We start from the raw sequence: 24,943 nt of genomic DNA, 5'->3' as shown, positions 1-24,943 counted from the left end.
TTTGTTTCCAGAAGCTTTACTTTCACTGTTCCTCAGCAGAGGAATGATCTTCACAAGCCTCCAGAACATCTCACATCTTCATTTCTTCAGCTCTCAATCACTGCATTATGTTTGGAGCATTTCAATCTCATCTCACTGAGACAGATAATCTGACAAAGGACGAATCCGCCATGATAACAGACACATGTCCACCTCTGATAAAACAGCGCTCGGAGACGGAGACGGAGACGGAGACGAGCGTTTGTCTAGTGTGTGTGATGCAGGCCTGTTAAATACATTCAGTTTATTCAGCGCTTTACGAGGGTCAGGGCTCCTGAAGCTGCATCAGTGTTAGGAAGCTGCTTTGAAACAGTTAAAATACTACACAGCTAACTGGGAATGTTCTCAGAACGTTCCGGCAAGGTTCTGTCGACATTACGAACAAACGTTCTTTCAGAAATGTTAATAGACTGTTTGTTCAAAGTTATCTGGTATTTAATAATGTTATCAAAACGTTATTTATACATCATTCATGGAACGTTCCTCTAACGTTTTTTTAAATGTTACTTTTTGTTTCAGAACGTTCCTAGAACATTTAAAAGTAACATTCCCATAATGTTTGCGAAATGATTCAAATGAAAGCTTCCCATAACAATCGTATAACCATCAACACTATCGTCAAAATGATAGATACTTAGCATAAAGTTTGGTTTGGCGGTATGGTTCTGTTCTGGGCAAAAAACTCCCTGCCCATCCATGCAGCCTGTCATGAGCAGGGAGAGCAGCAATAATAACCCCCCTAGGGTTAACAGAACAGAACAAGGCAGATATCATTAATGTACTTGATATTTAAGTGTAACACTTTATCCAAGATAAAGGAGTCTGATTAGCAAGGAATATCAGAAAGCCAAGTCCTGACTGTGGCGAAAGGTGGAGCTGGGGATGGAGGAGGGTAATTTGCTCCGGAGCAAGCTGAAAAGCTGCTGAATAATACTGAATACAGCTTATATAGGAATGCCGCGATAGGTGTCGTATTCCTATAGGTAGATGTGATCAGCTGAGAATCAGCTGATGCAAGCTTGACTCACGTGACCTGCCAGAACTAACGCTAACGCTTAATTTTTAAAACATTTAAAAAACTTGACATTTTGAATGTTCAGAGAACATACGGAAATAACGTTTTCAGGACCTAATGGGAACGTTAGCATAACATTCGCAGAATGTTTTTTGTTAGCTAGGTACTTCCAGTAACGTTAATAAAACGTTTGTTCAACATAATTTAGTCTTTAATAATGTTAACAAAACATTACTTGTACATTGTTCATACATTTTTAAACGTTACTACTTTAAAAGTTACATTCCAATTATGTTTTCCCACTAATATTCACATAACCAAGAAAAATAAATGAATAAATTAAAACGGGAGACCATTTAGAAATAACGTTTTCATAATGTTAGCAAAACATTCTTAGATCATATTTTTGTGAGCTGGGTAGTTAATAAGTTAAACTAATTTAAATAAGCAGTTTTTAAAGTATTTTAAAGGGATAATATCTGAAACAACATTTGCACAATTAAATGTACACTCAATACAACCAACAAAACCATATTCAAAAACATTGTGTTGAAGATATTAGCTAAATGCTGCTGTTTAAGAAAGGAAACGTTAAATTCTGTGAAGGGAATCTGAAGTATTGATTCATTTTTGGAACTGGATCATCTATATGAATCATCCGAACGGACTGATTCACTAAAATTAATCGAATTTACCAGTGCTGCCTATGAAAGAAACATCTGTAAAACTACATGAACAAAAAATGTGACATAAATAAATTTAATGTAAAGTTTTTTGACACTAAATCTGAGCTACTGTCACGTCACAGCAGGGCTATTATAGCTAACTAAAAATAAAATAGAATAGAATAGAATAAAATAAAATGACATAAAATGACATAAAATTAAATTAAATTAAATTATTGTTAAAAAATTTAATAAATACAACTCTTAAAACCTTAACTAAAAACTAATTAAAAATCTCATTGATACTAAAATAACACTGCTTCACAGGCAAGTGTTGTTCTATAATATGTAACAAGGTAATGGTTATAAATACAAAACTAATGGAAGTGTGATATAATGTGCTCTGCTGTTGGCTAGTGGTGGTATATAAATATTTTTGGAGAGCACATCAACAAGTAATCTCTGTCCTTCATCTACAGTGGCCACTCACGCCGACTGACCACCAGCTTTATCACTCACTGATTTTCATGGAACTCCAAACATCTCAATTATAATGTCTTCTCATGTGTCTTAGTAATTATAGGGTGTTAGTGGACATTCATTCAAACAAGAGTCTATTAATAAAATGCGATTGGCTTGTATTTTGACCTTAATGGTACTTTGAGAGGTCACTCACATGAAACGAAAGGTTAACTCAGAATAGCTCAGTAATATGCAACCACATTTCAGACTAACAGCTTCATTGCTTTTTTAATGGTCAGATTTGTTAGTTGTCAAAAAAGTTAATGTGCAACATTATCTGCACCCAATTTTACTTAATTTATTCCTTCATTTCTGATTGTGTTTTTCACTGAAAATGAGACAAAAAATACTGATTAACTGCTGTTTTTTTGTTGCAGAAAAATAATACTGATTAAATACTGATAATTTACCGATAATACTGAGTAAATACTGATTTTTAAAAAAAATTTTATTCATTTGTGGTATTTTTTTAAACTGTAAGATGAGATAAGAAATACTAATTAAATGTTGATTTTAAAATCATGATGAATGAATACTGATTAAACTGATAATTTACCTATAGTACTGAGTAAATACCGATAAAAAAACCCACAAGTCTATTCCATTACTTCATTTATATATATATATATATATATATTTATATTTAACTGGAAAACAAGACAAAAAAAACTACTTTAAAAAACTAATACTTATTAAATACCGATAATTAACCGATAATATTGAGTAAATGCCAATAACCCCTCCCCCCACCAATGTATTCCTTCATTTCTGAAAAAGTTATTTATTTATTTATTTATTTTTTACTGGAAAACAAGACAAAAATATTGATTAAATTTTTATTTTAAAACCATGATGAATTAATACTGAATATTAACCGATAATACTGAGTGAATACCGATAAAACCCCCAAATTTATTCCTTTGCTTCATTTCTGGTAGTTTTTTTAACTGAAAAAAAAATAAGACAAAAATAAATATTGATTAAATGTTGATTTTGAGACCATTATGAAATAATACTGATAAAATACTGATAATTTACCGATAATACCAAGTAAATACTGATTAAATAAACAAATTTAAAAAAATCTTTATTTATATGTCTATTTAAAGATATACATAGATATATAAAATCTATCTATCTATCTATCTATCTATCTATCTATCTATCTATCTATCTATCTATCATTAAAAGCAGGAACATACATATTCAGCATTCATTCATTCATTCATTCATTCATATGAAAGTAAATCGATTAAATAACTTATTTTAAGCACACTAACCAGAATATTACCTAAAGTAATATAATGCTAATGCCTAAAGCAAATAACTTCAATGAGGCCTAAATAAAAACAAGAAAAATAAAGCCTATATACTTTAAGCTTTGAGAGAAGCATGTGTGTTTTTGCCCTGAAAGAGATGATGTTGTTTTGTTATTATCAATATGATTAATATCTCCATATGTAGGTCGCACAGCACAAGCTCTATGTATCTGAAGCCGCTGTTCTTCCTGTCAGTGCATTTGTATCCTTTGCTAGTTCGTTTCCCTCAGGGATTAATTAAGTGAATAATCCAGTGGTCTTATTTTAGCCGTTGTTAGCGTGCAGCTCTCTGGTCACCTTGTGAACCTGGATAGAAACCTGAGTTGAAGGCTGACGGCGTTTCAAACAGAAGCGCTCGCCTCGTTTCACCTCCTCGTCTGTTGTTGGAGGGCTGGACTCTCTCTCTCGCTCCGTCTGCGGCGCTGAGCCAAATAACAGATCAAACTATGAGAAGAGGACCGGACCTCCTGTACGCTCGGGATCATTTGTCTACTGTAAAGAAAAGATTTCCAAAACGTTTATAAAACAGTGATTTTGCTCAGTCTGTCCTGTATCTGGTAGGACTGGATGATATTTCAGAAAACCATTTGGATGCCTTATGATGATATTCAATATACTGTATATGTTAATAATGCTCTTAAAAAAAAAGTGTAATTTTGTTATTTTTTTAACCAGTCGAATTAATTTTAAATAAATGATTCAGTCATTTCCGTTTTTAGGAAGATTAATAGCTAAAAAAAGAAAGAAAGAAATGCATACATTTTCAGCAATATCAGGAATGTGTATATGTACATTTAGAAATTTATTTTAGATTTATATATATATATCACTTTTTTTATATCACTTATTTGTTATATCACTCTAGTATCTGGTCAAATTTACAACATTATATCTGAAAGATAAAGAAAAGGTAAATTATTATATTATATTATATTATATTATATTATATTATATTATATTAATAAAAAGAAATATTCCAGATACTGTCTAGACCTGATATTTTAAATCTGCCCAATCTACAGAATCCAAATAATTTCAATCATATAACAACGATGACCGTCATGTCAAATCAAATCCAAAACTCCCAACTGTGTGCTTTTTCTCCAGGCATCAGGTTGATGCCAGCCAAACTCTCTCCCTGCTCGTCTATATTACTTTTCCTAAATATATCAGCATCATCTTTATACAATAAAGCATCAATGTCTCGTCATCTGAGCTCTCTTTGTGTCTTTGTACTTAGTTACGGTGTTGCGTTATAGTGAGACGTTTAATCTTGCGCGTGTCAATCCGGCCGATCGGAGCGACATCTGATCCCGCAGCAGCGTCCAGAGTTCAGACTCCCAAAGGAAGTAACCTTGAGTCCATCTTGGCTCATAACAGCATAACAGTTATTCAAACAGAACCGACAGATTGGTTTACACACACGGCTCCTAACAGAGATTCCCAGAGCCTGTCTATCGGCCCCGGCCCCGGCTCTCCTATTCTCGGGACCCTGACAGGACAGAGGGACTCTCTAGCGACCAAAATAGAGCATGTCGAAATGCTTTGTGTCCCGGCAATGCGGTCCCAGCTGCCAGTGTGCTGAGAGGGGCTTCTTTGACAAATTCTCCGAGTGACTCTGAGCTGGAACTCAATGACAACAGCAGATCACTGATGAGACCATTACAGGATCCGACATTTATAAACATCCTCAAAACAAGGTTCAATTTAAAGGGGTCCTATTATGCTCTTTTACAAAGTCTTGATTTTGTTTTGGGGGTGTACTAGAACAGGCTCTCATTCTAGGTTGTTCGAAAAACACAATATTTTTCACATATTTTACGTTATTACAACACCTCTCTCCCCAGTGTGGCATGAACTGGGAAGTATAATATACTATAGTACATATACAACTTATATATAACTTTTAAAAAAAACTACTATTTATTTATTTATTTTCCTGTTGATAAAAAATATAAATATTCAATAACAAAATTAAAATATTCAGCAACAAAAAACAAATGAACTAAATATTCAATAACAAAAATTATATTTAACAGTTAAACTATCATTTATTCCTTTACTTCTTTTTTTTAAAACTGGAAAACAAGCCAATTGTATATTAAACAAAATACAGATTAAACATTGATTTTTAAAGCAGTGATTAAAAATATTTACTAAATATTGATAATATTTTAATAAATTTTTTTTTTTTAAATGTTGATAATAACAATCTATTTAATTTATACCTTCACTTCTGGAGAACAAAAACTACTGTTTAAATGTTGATTTTAAACCATAATGAAATAATACAGATTACATTTTGAGTAAAAAAAAAGTTTTAAAATATTTTCTTTTGCTGTAGATAAAAACTTCTAAATAATCAGTAACAAAAACACATTTAACTTAAAACTTTTAAAAAAATTAATTATTTTCTGATAAATTAATGTTTATAATGTTGATTTTAAAACCATGATGAAATAATACTGATTAAATATTGATGAAAAAAGGTTTTTATTTTCTGTCAACAAAAACAATATCTAAACAATCAATAACAAAGCTCTTTTTTCACTGGAAAACAAGACAAAAACCTTGATGATAGCAGTATTTTACATTTACATTTAGTCATTTAGCAGACGCTTTTATCCAAAGCGATTTACAAATGAGGACAATAGAAGCAATCACAACCAACAAAAGAGCAATAATATGCAAGTGCTATAACACATCTCAGTTAACTTAATGCAGAACTGAAAATTATTTTTTATCATATAATAAATAATAAATTTTACTGTCAATATTGAAAACAAATCTATCACTTTTTTTTGTCATAAACTCTAAGCCGTGCCGCTGTAAACAGTCCCAATCTCAAGCACGTTCTGCCACACGAGAAAGGAAGCGGCGGTTGGTATCAGTGCGTCTGGGGTCCGGGGCCCCGTCCAAACCTGACTGAAGTGGGGCCCGTCCATTAGCACGTCCTTCAGGGACACGGCGAGGTGTGTGAGCGCGATAGCAGCCGTCACCCGCACCCTCACGCTTTCAACATGCCAGCCTGCTGAGAGCCAGCTGCCGCCTGCCGGAGACGGGCCCCGGAACGGGACGAACCGCTGGCGCCACCCGCCTCTCAGCGCAACCGTAACTCATAGAGCAAGCGTTCAGAGAGCGCTCACCTTTGTGCACATGTTACAGACCCCTTCAGGACGTCCGATAATAAACAACAAACTCATTTCCTGTACACACTAACGGACTGACCGTGTTTGCAGTGATGATAACCCGTTATTCCTGTTTTCCGCAGCAAATGTCCAGATGGTTTCGAATGTATGAAGACTGGACGAAACCCGAACTACGGCTACACCAGCTTCGACACCTTCGGATGGGCTTTTCTCTCGCTTTTCAGACTCATGACACAAGATTACTGGGAAAACCTCTATCATCACGTCAGTAGACTGTCTGTTCGCTCTCATTACATCACATTCAAGCATTAAACTGTTCATTGGTAGCTGGATGACATACGTTTCTTAGAAGATGCATTTTTTTAAGAAATTAATATTTTTATTTGTAAAGGATGCATTGAATTGATCATATTAGAATCATATCATTACTGTATTTGTTAAATCAAATTTAAAACAAAATATTAATTGTTTTGTATTTAATATAAAATATTTAATATTTCATCATAAAAAATAAAATAAAATGTATAAATATAAAATGTATATGCATACACTACCATTTGGGGTCAGTAATTTTATTACTTTTTTATTTTGAATTTTTTAAAGAAATTAAAACTTCTATTCATCAAGGACACATTAAATTGATCAAAAGTGACACTAAAGACATTTCTAATGTTGCAAAAGATTTCTATTTCAAACAAATGCTGTTCTTTTGAACTTTCTGTTCATCTGTGAATCCTGTGAAATAAAATGCATCACGATTTCCACAAAAAATATTGCGCAGCACGACATTGATAATAATCAGAAATGTTTCTTGAGCAGAAAATCAGCATATTAGAATGATTTCTGAAGATCATGTGACACTGAAAATTCAGATTTGATCACAAGAATAAATTACATTTTACTATATATCCACATAGAAACAGTTATTTTAAATCATAATAATATTTCACAAGTTTTACTCTATTTTTGATCAAATAAATGCAGCTTTGGTGAGCAAAAAAACCCCCCCAGAATTTTGAATGATAGTGAATATGTAAATATAAAATTCAGTGTAATTTATTTCTGTATTTTGGCAGTAAAATATACATTAGAAATGATGCCAAACTTTTGGATGGTAGTGTATGTAGAAATTAAACTTTTATTCATCTGTTTTCATCCACTGACTAGGCTGTTGGCAGATTTTTTTTGCTGTAAATGATCTCAATAGCCTTTGATTGATCATTCTGACCAATGCATCTGTCTGTCACTAATCACAAGCTTTAATTGCACATGAGTTTCTCTCAATCTGCGAGTTATTGCAGCCGTTGAGACCTGGCGCTGTTTCTGTGCTGACAGACGCTGCGCTCGGCGGGAAAAGCGTACATGGTGTTTTTTGTGCTGGTGATCTTCCTGGGCTCCTTTTACCTGGTGAACCTGATCCTGGCTGTGGTGGCCATGGCGTACGAGGAGCAGAACCAGGCCACCATCGCAGAAGCCCTGCTGAAAGAACAAGAGTTTCAGCTCGCCATGGAGCAGCTGAAGAAGGAACAGCAGGTACGTCGGGGTCACTGCTGAAATCAGCTCTTCATTTCTACATTTAAAGGCACAATATGTAAGATTTTTTTATTAAAATATCCAAAAGCCACTAGAACAGTGTTATATATTTTGCTGACTTGTGTACTTACATTATCCCAAATGTTTCGAAGAATGTTCAAATCCAGAGAAATAAGCAATTTTAACTAGTGGCAAGGAGCGTGTCTATAGTGTCATTGCGTCGCCTGCCAATGACGTCACAACCCCTCGATTTCAATGTACAAGAAGTCATGCTACATTGTGATTATAATGACAGCGTTCTGTCTGTCAGACGGCTCAGAAAGCACAAGAAACCGAGTCCATCTTGACGGCCGATGTGTCGCCGTTCTCCTCACAAGGCAAAGGGAATCTGGACCGGAGGAAAAGCTCGAGGCTGCTGTCAGAAGGAACAGAGGACGGCAGCAACGACAAATCAGCCAAGATAGACACTATAGAGGGGATGAAGGTAGATTTATCACCCAAAACTCACCCTCATGTTGTTTTATTCCGTGGAATTGTCTCCAGTTAAGTCAATTCATCTCCGTTTTTCTAGCAAACGCACTCTTTGCTGGTCCGCACTCTCTCCTTACGGGCCAGACGGGAGAGTCAGGTCAGCATCTTCAACTTCCGGCCGCCGAACAAAGACTCGGAGGTGGATTTCGCCGATGATGAGTTCAGCAATCACGGTGATTCGGACAGCCGCGGCGGGGCGCTGGCGCTGCCCTGGAGCAAGAGAAGGACCAGCGCTCAGAGCACCTGCAGCCACAGCTCGCAGTTCTTCTTCCCGAGTCTCAACATCAACGGGAAACTCTTCGTGGCCATAGACCAGAACGGCATCTCGGGCCAGGGACCGCTGTCTCCTCTGCCGCTGCCGACATGCACCATGGAGAAGGTCAAGGAGGAAAGCGTAAGTGCCTTTGTGCTTCTTATCAAACGAGCAGGGCTGCAGAGATGAAGTCCTGTAAATTAGAAACAGCGTGACTGATTTGTAATAAAGCACCTGTGAATCAGGTACGAGTCGACGAAGAACCGCGACTGGAATCGTCTCCTGTGGAGAAATTAGTCAGGATCAGTCTCATGAAGAAATGTCTAGATACTTTGGACAAGTTTGACTGATACTTAATAAATCAATCAATCAATAAATCAATCAGATATACCAATAAATGGTTCATATATTGATAATTAACAGTAAACACTTTGTCAAACTTAATTTGACAAAATATGATTGTTAGAGTACTACTACTACTACTAATACATTTAGTCATTCTGCAGACGCTTTTATCCAAAGTGACTTACAAGAGGCGAACAGACACAGGAAGTGCTTGTAATACCAAGTTTTAGGCATTGTTCAAATAAGTACAAGCTAGAAAGGAATAAATAAAAAAACACATTTAAAATTTTTTTTTAATTTTAGGATGAAGTCAAGTAGCGTCGAAAGAGATGCGTTTTCAGCTGTCACTTGAAAATTGTCAGGGATAGGGGTAGGAAGATCGTTCCACCAGCCAGGAACAGTGAACGAGAATGTTCTGGAAAGTGATTTTGAGCCTCTCTGTGATGGTACCACGAGGCGTCGCTCACTAGCGGATCTCAGACTTCTGGAGGGGATGTAGATTCGTAGTAGTGAGTGGAAGTAGGCGGGTGCTGAGCCTGTGGCTGTTCTATATGCAAGCATTAATGTCTTGAACTTGATGCGAGCCGCAAACGGTAGCCAGTGCAAGGAGATAAAGAGAGGTGGAACATGGGCTCTTTTGGGCTCGTTGAAGACCAGTCGTACCGCTGCATTCTCAATCATTTGTAGAGGTTTGATTGGGCTTGATGGAAGTCTAGCCAGAAGAGCATTGCAGTCGTCCAGCCTAGAGATGACAAGGGCCTGGACAAGAAGTTGTGCAGCATGCTCCGTTAGAAAGGACCTGATCTTTCTGATGTTGTGCAAGATCGAGCAGTCTTTGCAATCAAAATATTACACCAAGATTTCTGACCGAAGTTGATGGGGTAATTGTAGAAGGACCTAGCTGGATGGTGAAACCATGCTGTAGAGTTGGAGTGACAGGGAAGACAAGAAGCTCAGTCTTTGCCAGGTTGAGCTGTAGGTGATGTTCTTTCATCCATGCCGAGATGTCCGCCAGGCAGCCTGAGATCCGTGCAGCTACCGTTGGATCATCTGGTTGAAATGAGAGATAGAGCTGTGTGTCATCAGCATAGCAATGGTAGGAGAAGCCATGTGCCTGTATGATGCCTGTAGGACCCAGTGATGTAGTGTATGTGGAGAAGAGGAGCGGTCCAAGAACTGATCCCTGAGGAATCCCAGTGACCAGTTGATGTGCTTTGGATACCTCCCCTCCCCAGGACACCCTGAAAGACCTACCAGTGAGATAGGATTCAAACCAGCGAAGTGGAATCCCTGTAATGCCCAGTGATGAGAGGGTGGACAGGAGGATCTGATGACTGACAGTGTCACAAGCAGCAGATAGATCCAGCAGAATAAGAATGCAAGGCTTCCGGGACTGACAGTAGAGCAGTCTCAGTTGAATAGCCACTCCTGAATCCTGTCTGGTTAGTGTCCAGTTTGTTGCTCTGTGAAAGAAACAATGATACCTGGTTGAAAACAACTCGTTCGAGGGTTTTCGCTATGAATGGAAGGAGAGAGACAGGTCTGTAGCTGTCTATAAGAGAAGTGTTTAATGTAGGTTTTTTGAGCAGTGGGGTTACCCGAGCCTGCTTGAATGCAGTGGGGAAGGTGCCTGTGAGGAGAGATGTGATGATGATGATGTGTGTGAGTGCTGGTAAGAGTGTAGGAGAATAATAATAATAATTAATTATAATTCATTAATAATAATAACTTTCATAATAAAAAATATATATATTATTAATTATTAGTGAATAATAAAAACATAAAAACAATAACAATTCTGAATTATTATTATTAATAATAATAATAATTATTATTATTATTGTTAAATTGGTCTAGTGATTATGTGCCAAAATGTATAAATAAATTATGAATTCTATATTTAAATATTTTTTTTTCTTTTTTTTAACATCTCTTCTGCTCTCCAAGGCTTCAAGATTTGATCAAAAATAAAGGAAAATGTGAAATATTATTACAATTTAAAATAACCATTTTCTCTGTGAATATCTGTTAAACTGTGATGTATTTCTGTGATACGCAGCTGTATTTTCAGCATCATTCCTCCAGTCTTCAGTGTCACATGATCTTCAGAAATCAGTATAATATGCTGATCTGCTGCTCGAGAAACATTTCTGATTATTATCAATGTTGAACACAATTCATATTCATATATATTTGTGGAAAAATGTGCATTTATTTGAAACAGAAATATTTTGTAACTTTATACATTGCTTTACTGTTACTTTTGATCAATTTAATATTTTTTTTAAATTGTAGTGTAGAAAAAAATGGTTATCAGATGATAAAACATTAAATTATTCAGCTGGTCATAAAAAATCTACATATTTCACCCCAAAATGTAAAGAAAAAAAAATACATAATGAAACTGAAGCCTTTTGTTAGAAGCATGCATATTATTGGTATTGTGACATTTGCCATTTTTTAATTTATGTTTTTTAAACATGTAAAGCATTTTTACAGTAGTGAGAATCTGGTCAAATTTGACCATTTTTGTCAGATTTACCTCTGAACATTGTTAGTTTAAAACAGACATCAACTCAAGGTTAAGTGGCTGAACGTCTCAGAAACCTCCTCATCTTCTTCAAGGACGAAACATAAGAGCTCCTGTCTCTGAACAGACTGCTCCGCTCTGTGTTACAGTATGTTCATACAGTAGTCAGTCCTTCTATAGCTGCCAGTCACACTGATAACATGCATTATGCTCTTGCCTTCTCTGAGCTGATTTGGACGAGTTCTTTTCTTTTATTGGTAGACTGCAAGCATGCTGTGTAATGATGAGTGTTACATAAGAACCTCCACCTCTCTGCTCTTTCCTGCATTTGCAAATTATTATTTGTCTGCGTGTCAAACAGAATGATTCTGAAACAAAGACGCAGGTTATTTTAATGCAATAAGTCTTGGGACCGGCAAACATTATGGATTTTTTATTGTCTAGACATTTTGCATTATCAGATATTAAGCTGAAAGCAGCATAATCTAATGGTTTTTACTGTACAGAAATTATTGCAAGGATATTGCATGGATTGCAATCTGACAAAAACCTGTAAGAACATGTCCAGGTCATATTTCACCCCAGAATTAAATGTTAAAAATTAGAAATCATATTTTGAATTAGGGGGGAAAAAAGAGAAGGACATTTGAGATTTGTGTTGCATTATGCCATTATTTATAAGATACAAAATGTTAACTGTATAATTGTATACTGTATATTATATATTAAATATATAACAATTTGATTATAATTTATTATTTCATCCAATATAATACAATTAATCGCTTTTATCCAAAGCAACTTACAAAATAACAAAAGCAATTTGTCAAAGAACAACAGTATAGTAATATTTCTTATATTTATTATTTGTTTATATTTGTTTAATGGGTTATTATCCATTGTTTATTGTTTATATTTGTTGTTTTATTTTTATTTTTATTTAATATTAATCATAATAATGATAATAATCATTGGTATTATTAAATATTTAAATATTGTTATTATTATTATGTTAAATATTATATTTAAAATGTACAATTATTTATACTATAGAAAAATATAGAAAATTATAATTAAAATAAATTAATAAATATAGTATATATATATATATATACATTTTTGGGTGAAATGCATGCCAGACATGTTCTGAAAAGGTATGCGAGTTATTTATATATATATATATATATATATATATATATACATTTTTTCTGTACACACACAGTACAGACATATTTAACAGAATCAAAACATGACTCAGTGTGTGCAGAGAGAGGTCTGTGATTGGAGAGAGAAGTTGCTGTTGCTTTTCCTTGGAAACACAAGTACACGTCCCAGAATGCTGTGTTATCAGATGCCTTAAACTGCCTCGCATTGAAGAGAAATGCACTGCATGCTTAATTAGCAATTACTTCACGCATCTGTTACATAAGTGAAGCATAGGTGATTACCATAGATGCATACTGTACGATACATGAAAAGGAACCCGTAAAGATCATGAATGCTATTATTATTATTATTATTATTAAATACTGAGATCTTTTGATTTTTGACTTTATTGTAGGCAAATATGAGTCTAATAAGAGACACATGTGAGATTTCTGAGGTCTTTTTCTCATCTGAGATGCAGCAACGTCTAAGTTTGCACTTCATTTAATCTCAGTGCTGTCTAGAGAGATATTTTTTGATATATTTAAAGTGATTTTCTTTCATATGGGCTTTTGAAACGGGAAGTATGACATCCTGCCAGAAATATCTGAATTGCTCAGAAAGGAAAGGAGTCTGAAAACTGTCTGGACTGTGTGAAGGAGGCACGGATACCCTGTTGTCTTGGCGATGTAGTCATGGTAACATAGCAACAGATGTTGAATAAGAGTCGCAGAGGTGGTGTCTCACACACTCTCTCACACACACACACACACACACACACACACACGGCGGTGTTTCCCACTCGTCTGAACAGCAGGAGTGGGCGTTCTGGTGGGCCGTGATGAAGTGCTCCTGCGTCATTCCTTTGATTACCTGCGATCAAAAACACATTATATAATCAGATGGTTCATTGTTACAGACAGACATCGTATCGACTCGAAGACCTCAGATTAAAAAAAATTAAATCAGCTGACGTGTAGAAAACAAATGGATAAAAGCGTTTGACAAATTAACGCATTTCCCAAAACGCCCATTATCACTGAAGACATCTGCTTCTGAGGGTTAATCGCTGCTTTTATTAGGCTTTTGTTTTGCAATAAACAGAATTGATTTTTAAAGGCCATTAGGAGTGTTGTAGATTAAGGTGTGTGTGTGTGTTTGCACAGTCAATAATACCATATAAATTATTGTGTTTGCTGAGCCTTATCTAGAGACAAGAACATCAGAGAGAATTGAGGGGGGAGCTATTCATAACTCCTTAACAACCACATAGCAACGCCCTGGCAACCACCTAGCAACCACCCAGTCACCCTAGCAACCACATAGCAATGTGTTCAACATCGTTCAGAGCACTTAACAACTGCACAGCAACACTTGCAATGCCCTTGCAAATGTCAGCTACACTGTAACTACTGCATAGTAACACCCTAGCAACCACCCAGGTCACACTAGCAACCACATAGTAACGCCCTGGCAACCACCCAGTCACCCTAGCAGCCACATAAATGTGCTTAAAGTCATTCAGAACACTTAGGAACTGCACAGCAGTGTCTTTACAATCACAGAGAACACTGTGGAAATCACATAGCAGCACCCTAGCAACCATCCAAATACCCTAGCAACCACATAGCAAGACCCTAGCAACCACCCAAACACCCTTACACATAGCAATGTGCTTAAAAATCATTCAGGACAGGTAGCAACTGCACAACAGCACTACAAATGACCTTGCAATCACCCAAATACCCTAGCAACCACATTGCAAGACCTTAGCAACCACCCAAATACCCTAGCAACCACATTGCAAGACCTTAGCAACCACCCAAACACATAGCAATGTGCTTAAAAATCATTCAGGACAGGTAGCAACTGCACAACAGCACTACAAATGACCTTGCAATCACGTACACAGCCCTGTAGAAACCACACAGCAACACCCTAGCAATCACCCAAATACCCTAGCAACCACATTGCAAGACCCTAGCAATCACCCAAATACCCTAGCAACCACATTGCAAGACCTTAGCAACCACCCAAACACATAGCAATGTGCTTAAAAATCATTCAGGACAGGTAGCAACTGCACAACAGCACTACAAATGACCTTGCAATCACCCAAATACCCTAGCAACCACATAGCAACACCCTAGCAATCACCCAAATACCCTAGCAACCACATAGCAACACCTTAGCAACCACCCTGACACATAGCAATGTGTTTAAAAAGCATTCAGGACAGGTAGCAACTGCACAGCAGCACTACAAATGACCTTGCAATCACCAACAATTCTATAGCAACCACATAGCAACACCTTAGAAACCATCTAAACACCCTAGCAACTGCATAACAATGTGCTTAAAATCATTCAGAACATTTAACAACTGCACAGCAATGGCCTTGTAATCACCCACAACATTGTAGCTACCACATAGCAATACCATAGGAACCATCCAGAGACCCTAGCAACCACATGGCAATGTGTCACTCACACAACCCTACAGAAACAACAAAGGCAACACCCTAGCAACCACCAAACACCGTAGTGTATAGCAATGTGTTAAAAAATCATTCAGAACAGGTAGCAACTGCACAGCTACACTAGAAATGCCCCTGCAATCACCAGCAATGTTGTAGCAAGCACATAGAAACACCTTAGAAACCATCTAAACACCCTTAAAGTATGCACTCTTCTGGTGAAAAAAAGTACACACTTTTGAGTGTGTAGTAGAAGAGTAGGCAAGCTTTGGGACAAACTATCACGTCATACAACTGCGTCTTTGCTCTGTCGCACAGTTACACGCACCCTGTCACTGTAAACTGACCTGTTAATCATCTCGTCACAGTTAACATCTTCCACATTTAATTTAATTTAACTTCCTACCATATCGGAGAGAAAAGAAGTAGCTCGTTGACCTGCCAGCTGTGGGTCTTTATGCGGAGATCTCTGCTCAGAATTTTTGCATAATGATGCATTTAAAAGTTAATGGCCAAATGATCATTTATAAAAGTTCACATTGTTGTTGTAGATGAAATATAACACAGATAAGATTAAATAAACATTTTTTTTACCAGGTTAGCCTAAATGTTGATTATTAGTAACTCAAACCCATTTATCTCAACCTCTCTATTTAACCGTCGGTCGTGCACATCCACCATGTTTGTAGGTTTTCGTGTTTGTAGTTCTGAAACGAATCCTTCGCCAAAGCACAATGGATTGTGGGTAATATTAGCCATTAGAGTGTGCATGGATCCACACTTCAAAAATCTTCCTGAAACAGTAGACCATCCGGGGACTTCTGGCATACTCTTTTCAACATACTATGCTTTGGGACACACTTATTCTAATCTCACATACTATTTGGATAGTATGGACATTGGGATGCAGGCAAAGTAAAGTGTTTAAAATCATTTAGAACACTTAGCAACTACATAGCAACACCCTAGCAACCACTCGGTCTCCCTAGCAACCATAAACCAACCATAATAATTTTTTTTGCATTCTAAAGCTTTGGTATGATACATATTATATGAAAAACACCACACAGTGAATTGAAGTAAAAGAGAGAACAGTTAGTGCTATAAACATGCTCTTGTTTATTTCCTTATGAAGCCATTTCGGTGACTGCTGTTGTTGGTTTTTCAGGGACACAACTCCAGCAATGAGCTGAGCAGTATGCTCCTGCCCCAGCTGCCCCAGGAGGGCCGAGACCGGACCCTGAGCGCCACCAGCTACATCACTGACGCCATGGAAGGTAAGACACGGCGCCTGACAGAAACACAACACAACCTACAAACCACAATCACACATGAGCCAGCGACGAGATATTAACCCTGAAACAACTCCATATGCATGCAAAATCCACATGAAATCTTTTCAGATGCGTGCAAGGACAGGAGAAGTGTCTCCATCTGCTTGCGGTTAATATCGTCCCCCGAGACTTCTCTCGCTCTTGTTATTCAGAGGAAAGGTGTAACCCTCCCCACTGCTGCTTCATCATGACACAGCCATGCTGTGACATCACCTGGGTGGCACAAGAAGCCAGACTCTTCCCTGAGCGTTTTAGCGACTAAATAATAGGGTAACAGAATGTCCTCGCAGTTTCAAATCCGTTATGCCCATCGGGACAAAGCGTTTTAGGAAACAAAAGAGTAGACCGCCTGTAGACGTTGGTGTATAAATAAATCAAGTGATGAATTCATTTTCACTGTTTGCGGCTCATTCAGACCATGGACGATAACTATAGGTAACTATGAAGCTTTAAAAATCATTTAAAACAGTAACAACGCAAAGGAACGATATAGTTGGAATCACTTTCAGAGTGATATTTTTCCAACTGGTGAATGATAAAAACAATGACAGCCAATCAGAATCCATGCAACTTTAACAAGCTTGAGTATTTAATGTGTCAGATGACAAAACAGAAATGCACGACCATAATAAACAGAAAAATATGGCACACTGATGTGGATGTTAATTATCTTTATAGTTATCGTATAAGACCCATTCGTACGGTAACAACACAGTGGATCAATATAGTTGGAATCCCCTTCAAAACTTAATTTTTTCCAGGTGATGAGTGATAAAAACATTGACAGCCAATTAGAATCCACCTAAATTTAACGACAAAACAGCAGTGCACACTTATACTAAACAGAATGTTGTCGTAAGCCAAAGTGAATGCTAATTATCTTTACAGTTATCGTTAAAGGCCACCAAGCACGACACCTATGACGTTTTAATAATCACTCTAATGCTACGAGAATAGTAAAGTTCACTCAACTATGACGATAACAACGCAGAGGAACGATATCGTTGGAATCACTTTCAGAGCGATTTTCCAGCCAATCAGAATCCACCTGAGTTTACCGAAATTGAGTATTTAAAGTGACAGAAGACAAAACGGCAGTGTGCGCTTATAATAAACAGAATGTTATCATCTGCCGATTAGGGGTGTAACGGTTCAAATTACTCACGGTTTGCATCACCGTTTTAGAGTCACCGTTTCGGTATGGTTCAGTATGTGCTATTTTAGGGAAAAAGGAACTATACTGTCAAATAAAAATACAGAAAATAACAACTAATCTAACTACAAGAAACAGCACAAATAAATACAGTAGAGCAAAGATAAAGAAAATAAATAGTCCTTTTCAGGGTTTATTTAACATTAGTTTTTAGGTACAGAAATTAAATAATCTAATGTAAACTAACATTGCATATTTGACTGTATAAATTAAAGATTAATCCTTATTAAAGTTACAAAAGCTATTCAGTCAAGAGCAGTGAGTGATTTCCTTGTCTTTTGTTGTTTGATTAACATTAAAAACTTTAAGACAATGCACGGATCCAGTACACTGATACTGAACGTTCGACCACTTTTAGAACGATTTTTCCAGCTAATGAATAATACAAATGTTGACAGCCAATTCGAATCTACCTGAAAGAGTGTAAGCATTTAAAGCAACAGGCGTTGCAAAATTGTATTGCCCACTGGCGTGGACACTAATGTAATTATCTTTGCTAATATAGTTATAGTACTTATAGCGAAGTAACAAGGAGAAACATGAGATCATTGGCATCTTTTTATGAGTACAAACATCAGGATTCTTCATCAGAAGTCAGTCGAAGACAGTTTTCTGTCATACAGTTAGTGTGCTCTCCTCACTAGAGGACATGAAATGTCACCTGTGAATAAAAATGGCCCATATTTTTGAGTCTTTTCTGGAATCTTGATTGGTCAGCACAAAAGTTGCTAACAGAAGAAGGCCTGAGCTCACAGGGTCTGAGTTTAGATCTGCTAGCATAAGAAAATGCCAATCCTCATTTTCACGCATGTGAAAGCTGACACGGCAGGACAGCAGCAGGCCAAATTTACTGTAATGAGCGCGTTATGTCAGATGATGCTCACATACGTGTATGATAGATTGCCAGCTACCACTTACTGATTTACTTGTATATAAATATGCTGACACTGGAAGAGCCGTATTGCAAAAATTCTCAGACGTACTCTTTACAAAAAAAATTACCATGGTAATCATAGTTTGCACTGTGGTTTTACTATCCAGGGCCTGAATTTTGTACTGTTTTAATCATTCCTGCAGGGAAATTCCCATTTGCTATGACAGGAGTACATTATTTTACACAAATCAAATCTATGATTTTATAGCTGAATAAAGATGAAATAACGGTACTACTGTACAGTTTTAACCTAAATAATGTAAGTGAGCAAACAGTGTGAAGTCTTTGTATTTGTAAATAACAACTAACCGAGCAAAGATCTAGAAACTGCCCAAATACCCAAGCAAATACCAAACCCCAGAGTGCCCTAGGAACCACAAAACAACTCTTGAGAGCATCCTGAACACCTTAGCAACCGCAAAGCAACACAGTGTCCTCACAACTACCCAGCACACCCTAGAAACCCCTTAGAAACAACGCAGACACCCTAGCAACCCCCTAGAAACAATCCAGACACCATAACAATCCACTAGAAACAACCTAGACGCCCTAGCAACCCCCTAGAAACAATCCAGACACCATTACAATCCACTAGAAACAACATAGACACCCTAGCAACTCCCTAGAAACAGCCCAGACAGCCTAGCAACCCCCTAGAAACAATACGAACACCCTAGCAACCCCCTAGAAACAATCCAGATACACAGCAATCCCCTAGAAATAATGCAGACACCCTAGCAACCCCCTAGAAATCAATGCAGACACCCTAGCAATCCTCTAGAAACAAGGCAGATACCCCAACAACCCCCTAGAAACAGCCCGACGCCCTAGCAACCCCCTAGAAATCAATGCAGACACCCTAGCAATCCTCTAGAAACAAGGCAGATACCCCAACAACCCCCTAGAAACAGCCCGACACCCTAGCAACCCCCTAGAAACAATACAGACACACCATAACAATCTTCTAGAAACAACATAGACGCCCTAGCAACTCCCTAGAAACAACCTAGACACCATAACAATCCACTGGAAACAACCCAGACACCCTAGCAACCGCATAGAAATGTGCTACAAATAATTTAGAAAACTAGTAATGCCATAGCAACCACCCACACAGCTTAGCAACCACAAAAACCTTGTTTGTTTGTTTGTTTTTTGCTTGCAATGATACATATTGTGAAAAATGCCATATAATACATTTACAGTAAAATATAATCAACTATATAGACTGCAAGAGTGCAACATTATAGCGACTGAAGTTCTTTTTCCAAGCATGCAAGCAATCAATCAATCAAATTCATATATTTTTATTTTTTAAATAATAATTCAAATAATTATTAACTTTTTTATTTTATAGTTTAATTAACTAAAAAAAATAATTCTCATAGTTCATCATTAACACTCAGAAACAACGTTACACGTCATCTGCAGTTTAGTTCCTGCTGTGTTAAGGTGAACGCGGTGTTAACTGAAGGACTGTTTGTTGGTCAGTTTCTCTTGTGGAGGATGAAATAAAGGCTGACAGGTCGACTGCACCCGCTGTGGTCCATCACACCACCGCAGCAGCTCATCGCAGGAGTTAGTAGCACATTACTGCCGCAGAGCCAAATCTAGAGCCACAAGATGTCCGTCTCTGTCTCATTTCTCATTAGAATGCTTACTGGTTCCTCCTAAACACGCATCCTCGCTTGTCAAGTGCAATTCAACCTCAGTTGGGTATGCTAACTTTTCATCGTGACCTATTCATGTGGTGTTTGCTACAAGCCAAGAATTTCAATGCTCAGCTGTAAATTACGCTTTTATCTAAAGTAGTTATTATTGAATGCACATGCATGGAAGCATTTGTATAGCACTGGCAAAAACACGTTTTATGTGCAGTCAGACACTCTATCATGAGGCCTCTAATGGTTTATGTAAATGTTTTGATTTAATTTATTCATCCAGACAGGTAAACAGTCCATCCTTACATTACAATAAATTTACACTGTGGTGCTTTAATATTATGCATAAAATCCCTCTTAACTGGCAGATATCTGTGAAATGAGTTCTGTGACTCCATTGCAGTCTTCAAACAGGAACAAACTACACGGAGAACCAATCAGAAACACTAGACGGCTGTCAATCATTATGCCCTTTCAGGCTTGCCGGCTTCGGATTGGCTGACATGTCTTTGGAGGGCGGGGTTTACAGACTGTGTACAAAATGATTGACGTTAGTAACATTGCTGAACTTTCAAGTTAGATTGGTGTTTTGAAGAACCAATAAACAACAATATAACTCAACAGAGTGATCTGAAGGTCTTATAATGACGCATCAAGGAACAGATAGGGTCAGTTCAAGAACCCTATACGACCAAATGTGGTTCTTGTGAAGAAAACGAACCTAATGAAGGAGGCATGGGTCATTTCTTCTCCCCTGGTTGTTTTTGCGCTGACAGAGCTGGAGGAGGCGCAGCAGAAGTGTCACCCGTGCTGGTACGTGTTTGCACACAAGTACCTGGTGTGGACGTGTGGCCCCAGCTGGCTGAAGATGAAGGAGTGGGTGAAGTTCATGGTGAATGATCCGTTCCTGGATCTGACCATCACTATCTGCATCGTTCTCAACACGCTCTTCATGGCTCTGGAGCACTATCCCATGACAGACGAGTTCAACCGCATGCTGTCTGTGGGGAACCTGGTGAGCACCACTTTTGAGTATTTACTGCACTTCATCCTGTCACTAAAGATGCATTAATACAGGGGTGCCCAAACTCGGTCCTGGAGGGCCGGTGTCCTGAAGAGTTTAGCTCCAACCCCAATTAAACACACCTGAAGCAGCTAATCAAGCTCTTACTAGGCATACTAGAAACTTGAATGCAGGTGTGTTGAGGCAAGTTGGAGCTAAACTCTGCAGGACACCGGCCCTCCAGGACCGAGTTTGGGCACCCCTGCTTTAATATAAGTGTGTTGGCATATACTGACTTTAACTGTAATTATTTGTTATATTTTGTAACATTTATTGTAGCGTTCAAATAAATATTTGGCATTGTTAATATTGTAAATATATTAAAATTAAAATATTATAATAAATATCATTTTTTATATTATATTATATTATATTATTTAAAAATATATTTTATGTGTACCTTTATATAATTGTACACTACCATTCAAAAGTTTGGGGGTTGGTAAGATTTTTATTAATTGTTTTATGTTTTTGAAAGAAACCTCTTCTGCTCCTGCATTTATTTGATCAAAAATACAGTAAACATTTTTTAAATATTATTATAATTTAAAATAAGTGTTTTCTATGTGAATATGTGTTAAACTGTAATTTATTTCTCTGAATTTTCAGCATCATTCCTCCAGTCTTCAGTGTCACATGATCTTCAGAAATCAGTATAATATTATTATTTGCTGCTTAAGAAACGTTTCTGATTATTATCAATGTTGAACACAGTCGTGCTGCACAATATTTTTGTGGAAACTGTGATACATTTTATTTTTTAGGATTCTTTGATGAATAGAATGTTCAAAAGAACAGCATTTATTTGAAATAGAAGTCTTTTGTAGCGTTATAAATGTCTTTACTGGCACTTTGGATCAATTTAATGTGTCCTTGCTGAATAAAAGTATTAATTTATAAAAAAATAAAAAATTATATTTAATCATTGACCTCAAATGGTAGTGTGTGCATACAAGTTATATATTTAAACATTTTATGATTAATTCATTATAATCAAATAATATATATTTATATTAAATACAAAACTATATATATATATATATACCTTTATTTGTTATACAGGTCATGGAAAATCAGGTTTAGCACATTGCATTGTGGGAAACAGCAGGCGGCGCAGTGTAATCTGGTTGCATTCGTCTCATTTTAGCAAATGTAGTGAGTGTGCAATGAATAAAACCTGTATACTGCAGAAATAGTGATGGTAGCATGATACCGAATGTTGTTTGAAGATATAGATACTGTAGACGGGAGTCATATGAGGACGCTCAGATCAATACGGGTCTCTTCACATGACCGAAGCACAGAGCTGGACGAGTGTTGAGATCTCAGAGACGGAGACGGTCACGTCTGTTAGTTTGTGCATGACTGACGGCGTTATCGACTCTGTCATCTGTAGATTAAAGTGAAGAGCAGAGACGCTCGGTGTGTTAGTTACAGACAGCCACCGCTCAGTGCTTTCTGTGCTGCGCTGAACATGTCCGGCTCATATTTTATCCTAGAGTCTAAAAAAATAAACGTTTTGATGCATGCTATATATTGTATTTTTGTATATAGTTTGGAGCCTCTTTTAAAAGGTGTCCTTATTGCAACTTTTTTGGAAGTGTTTGTCCAGCCTTGTTAAAGTGTGAATGTCTCGAAGGCTGTCAAGCTCATATGTTATCCTAAAATCTAAAGCAAAAAATAATAATGTGATTAAATATTTTTAAATTATTTATTTTAATTGATTGTATATATATATATATATATATATATATACAGTATGTGTGTGTGTGTGTGTGTGTGTGTATATGTATTATTTTATTTTATTTTTTAATGTCTATTTTTATTTTATTTTATATCCTGAATGTATTTCATGAGATTCAGCTTCAAATAGGATGAAGATGTTATTTTCCAGGGAAAATAAATAAATAAATAAAAGCAAAAGCAAAATATAAAGATAAAAATAAGTATTTAAATATATAATATAAAGTCTATTTTGGTTATACTTATTATTACAATTATTATTTTCATTATTAACATTTTTCTTCCTTGTTTCTTCACTGAGTGAATGTCTCTAACCCTAACCCTAACCCTAACATGTTCTCTAAGTCAAGAACATGTCCTGCTCATATTTTATTCTAAAATTAAAAATGTATAAATATCTTGATTTAAATGTTTTGAAATATGGATAGTTTATTTAATTTTTAATTTAATTTTATTTAATTTTATTTATTTTATTTTATAACATTTTTTAAATGTATTTATTTATTCATTTATTTATTTTACATTTTTTGGTGGAATATGTATAGAAATATGTATAGTTTATTTAATTTTTAATTTAATTTAATTTTATTTTATTTTCTTTTAATTTTATTTAATTTAATTTTATTTATTTTAATAATTTTTTTAAAATGTATTTATTTATTCATTTATTTATTTTACATTTTTTGGTGGTCTGAAATGTGACCTGAGCGTGGTTTCATGAGCTTCGCCCTCAAAGAGGCCGTAGATGTTCCTCCAGATCTCAGTTTATTGGTTAGATTTAAGAGGTAATTAGAGGATGTGAGGCAGAAGCAGAGCTGATCTTCTTCACAGGACGTGTTTGCCTCAGATGTTTCCTGCTGCTGTGTCACGTATCACAGTCACATCCAAACGCTCGGCTCCCAGATACAAGAAACAGAGCAAACAGCTGCCGTAGATACACGCACCTTGTAGCCATGGCAACAAAGAGCAAACCACCTGTCATTCATAAAGTTCTACACATGCCCCGCCCCTTCTGTGTTTGTTTGTTTAAACATTTTGCTTAATTAAATTATGCTTTCAACTGCCAATAATTGTATAGTACTCTGAAGTACATAAAAAAATAAGTAGAAAAAAAAATAAAAATCAATGTTACATAAACAGGTCAGATCCATTTCATAGTTTTAGTTGACGATTAAAATTTTGTTATGTGCTTTTGTAATTTTTAGCAGCATTTGTGTTATTTAATATATATTTTTATTTAGCTTTAATATATTTTTAATTCAGTTTTAGAATTTTAGAAATTTTATTTAGAAGTTTTCTTTTCTTTTTTTAATTTTAAATTATTTATGATAGTTTCAGTTAACAATAATAACCGCGTAGAATAAATATATGAATAAATAAAAAAAAATATTTTGCATGACAATGAATGAAAATGAAGCCTGACTGACTATTAAATTCATTCATTTTTATGTAATATTACTTAAATGTATGTA

The 24,943-nt window shown here is 36.2% G+C and overlaps 1 protein-coding gene across 1 annotated transcript in view; it reads left to right on the top strand.

Annotated features, from left to right (window-relative positions):
- LOC107560363 (sodium channel protein type 2 subunit alpha-like) overlaps positions 1–24,943 on the top strand; it is a 109,497-nt gene that overhangs the window by 5,820 nt on the left and 78,734 nt on the right. Inside the window, exons 3-8 of the mRNA XM_016244514.1 lie at positions 6,832–6,973; positions 8,045–8,242; positions 8,553–8,726; positions 8,814–9,167; positions 16,692–16,800; positions 21,442–21,680. Of these exons, the coding sequence (XP_016100000.1) occupies positions 6,832–6,973; positions 8,045–8,242; positions 8,553–8,726; positions 8,814–9,167; positions 16,692–16,800; positions 21,442–21,680 (1,216 nt within the window). The remainder of the gene's footprint in view (positions 1–6,831; positions 6,974–8,044; positions 8,243–8,552; positions 8,727–8,813; positions 9,168–16,691; positions 16,801–21,441; positions 21,681–24,943) is intronic.

This window comes from Sinocyclocheilus grahami, unplaced genomic scaffold (assembly GCF_001515645.1).
Source record: "Sinocyclocheilus grahami isolate Dianchi unplaced genomic scaffold, SAMN03320097.WGS_v1.1 scaffold721.1, whole genome shotgun sequence".
In the NCBI taxonomy this organism is placed as follows: Eukaryota; Metazoa; Chordata; class Actinopteri; order Cypriniformes; family Cyprinidae; genus Sinocyclocheilus; species Sinocyclocheilus grahami.
This window is presented reverse-complemented; position numbering and strand designations above follow the sequence as displayed.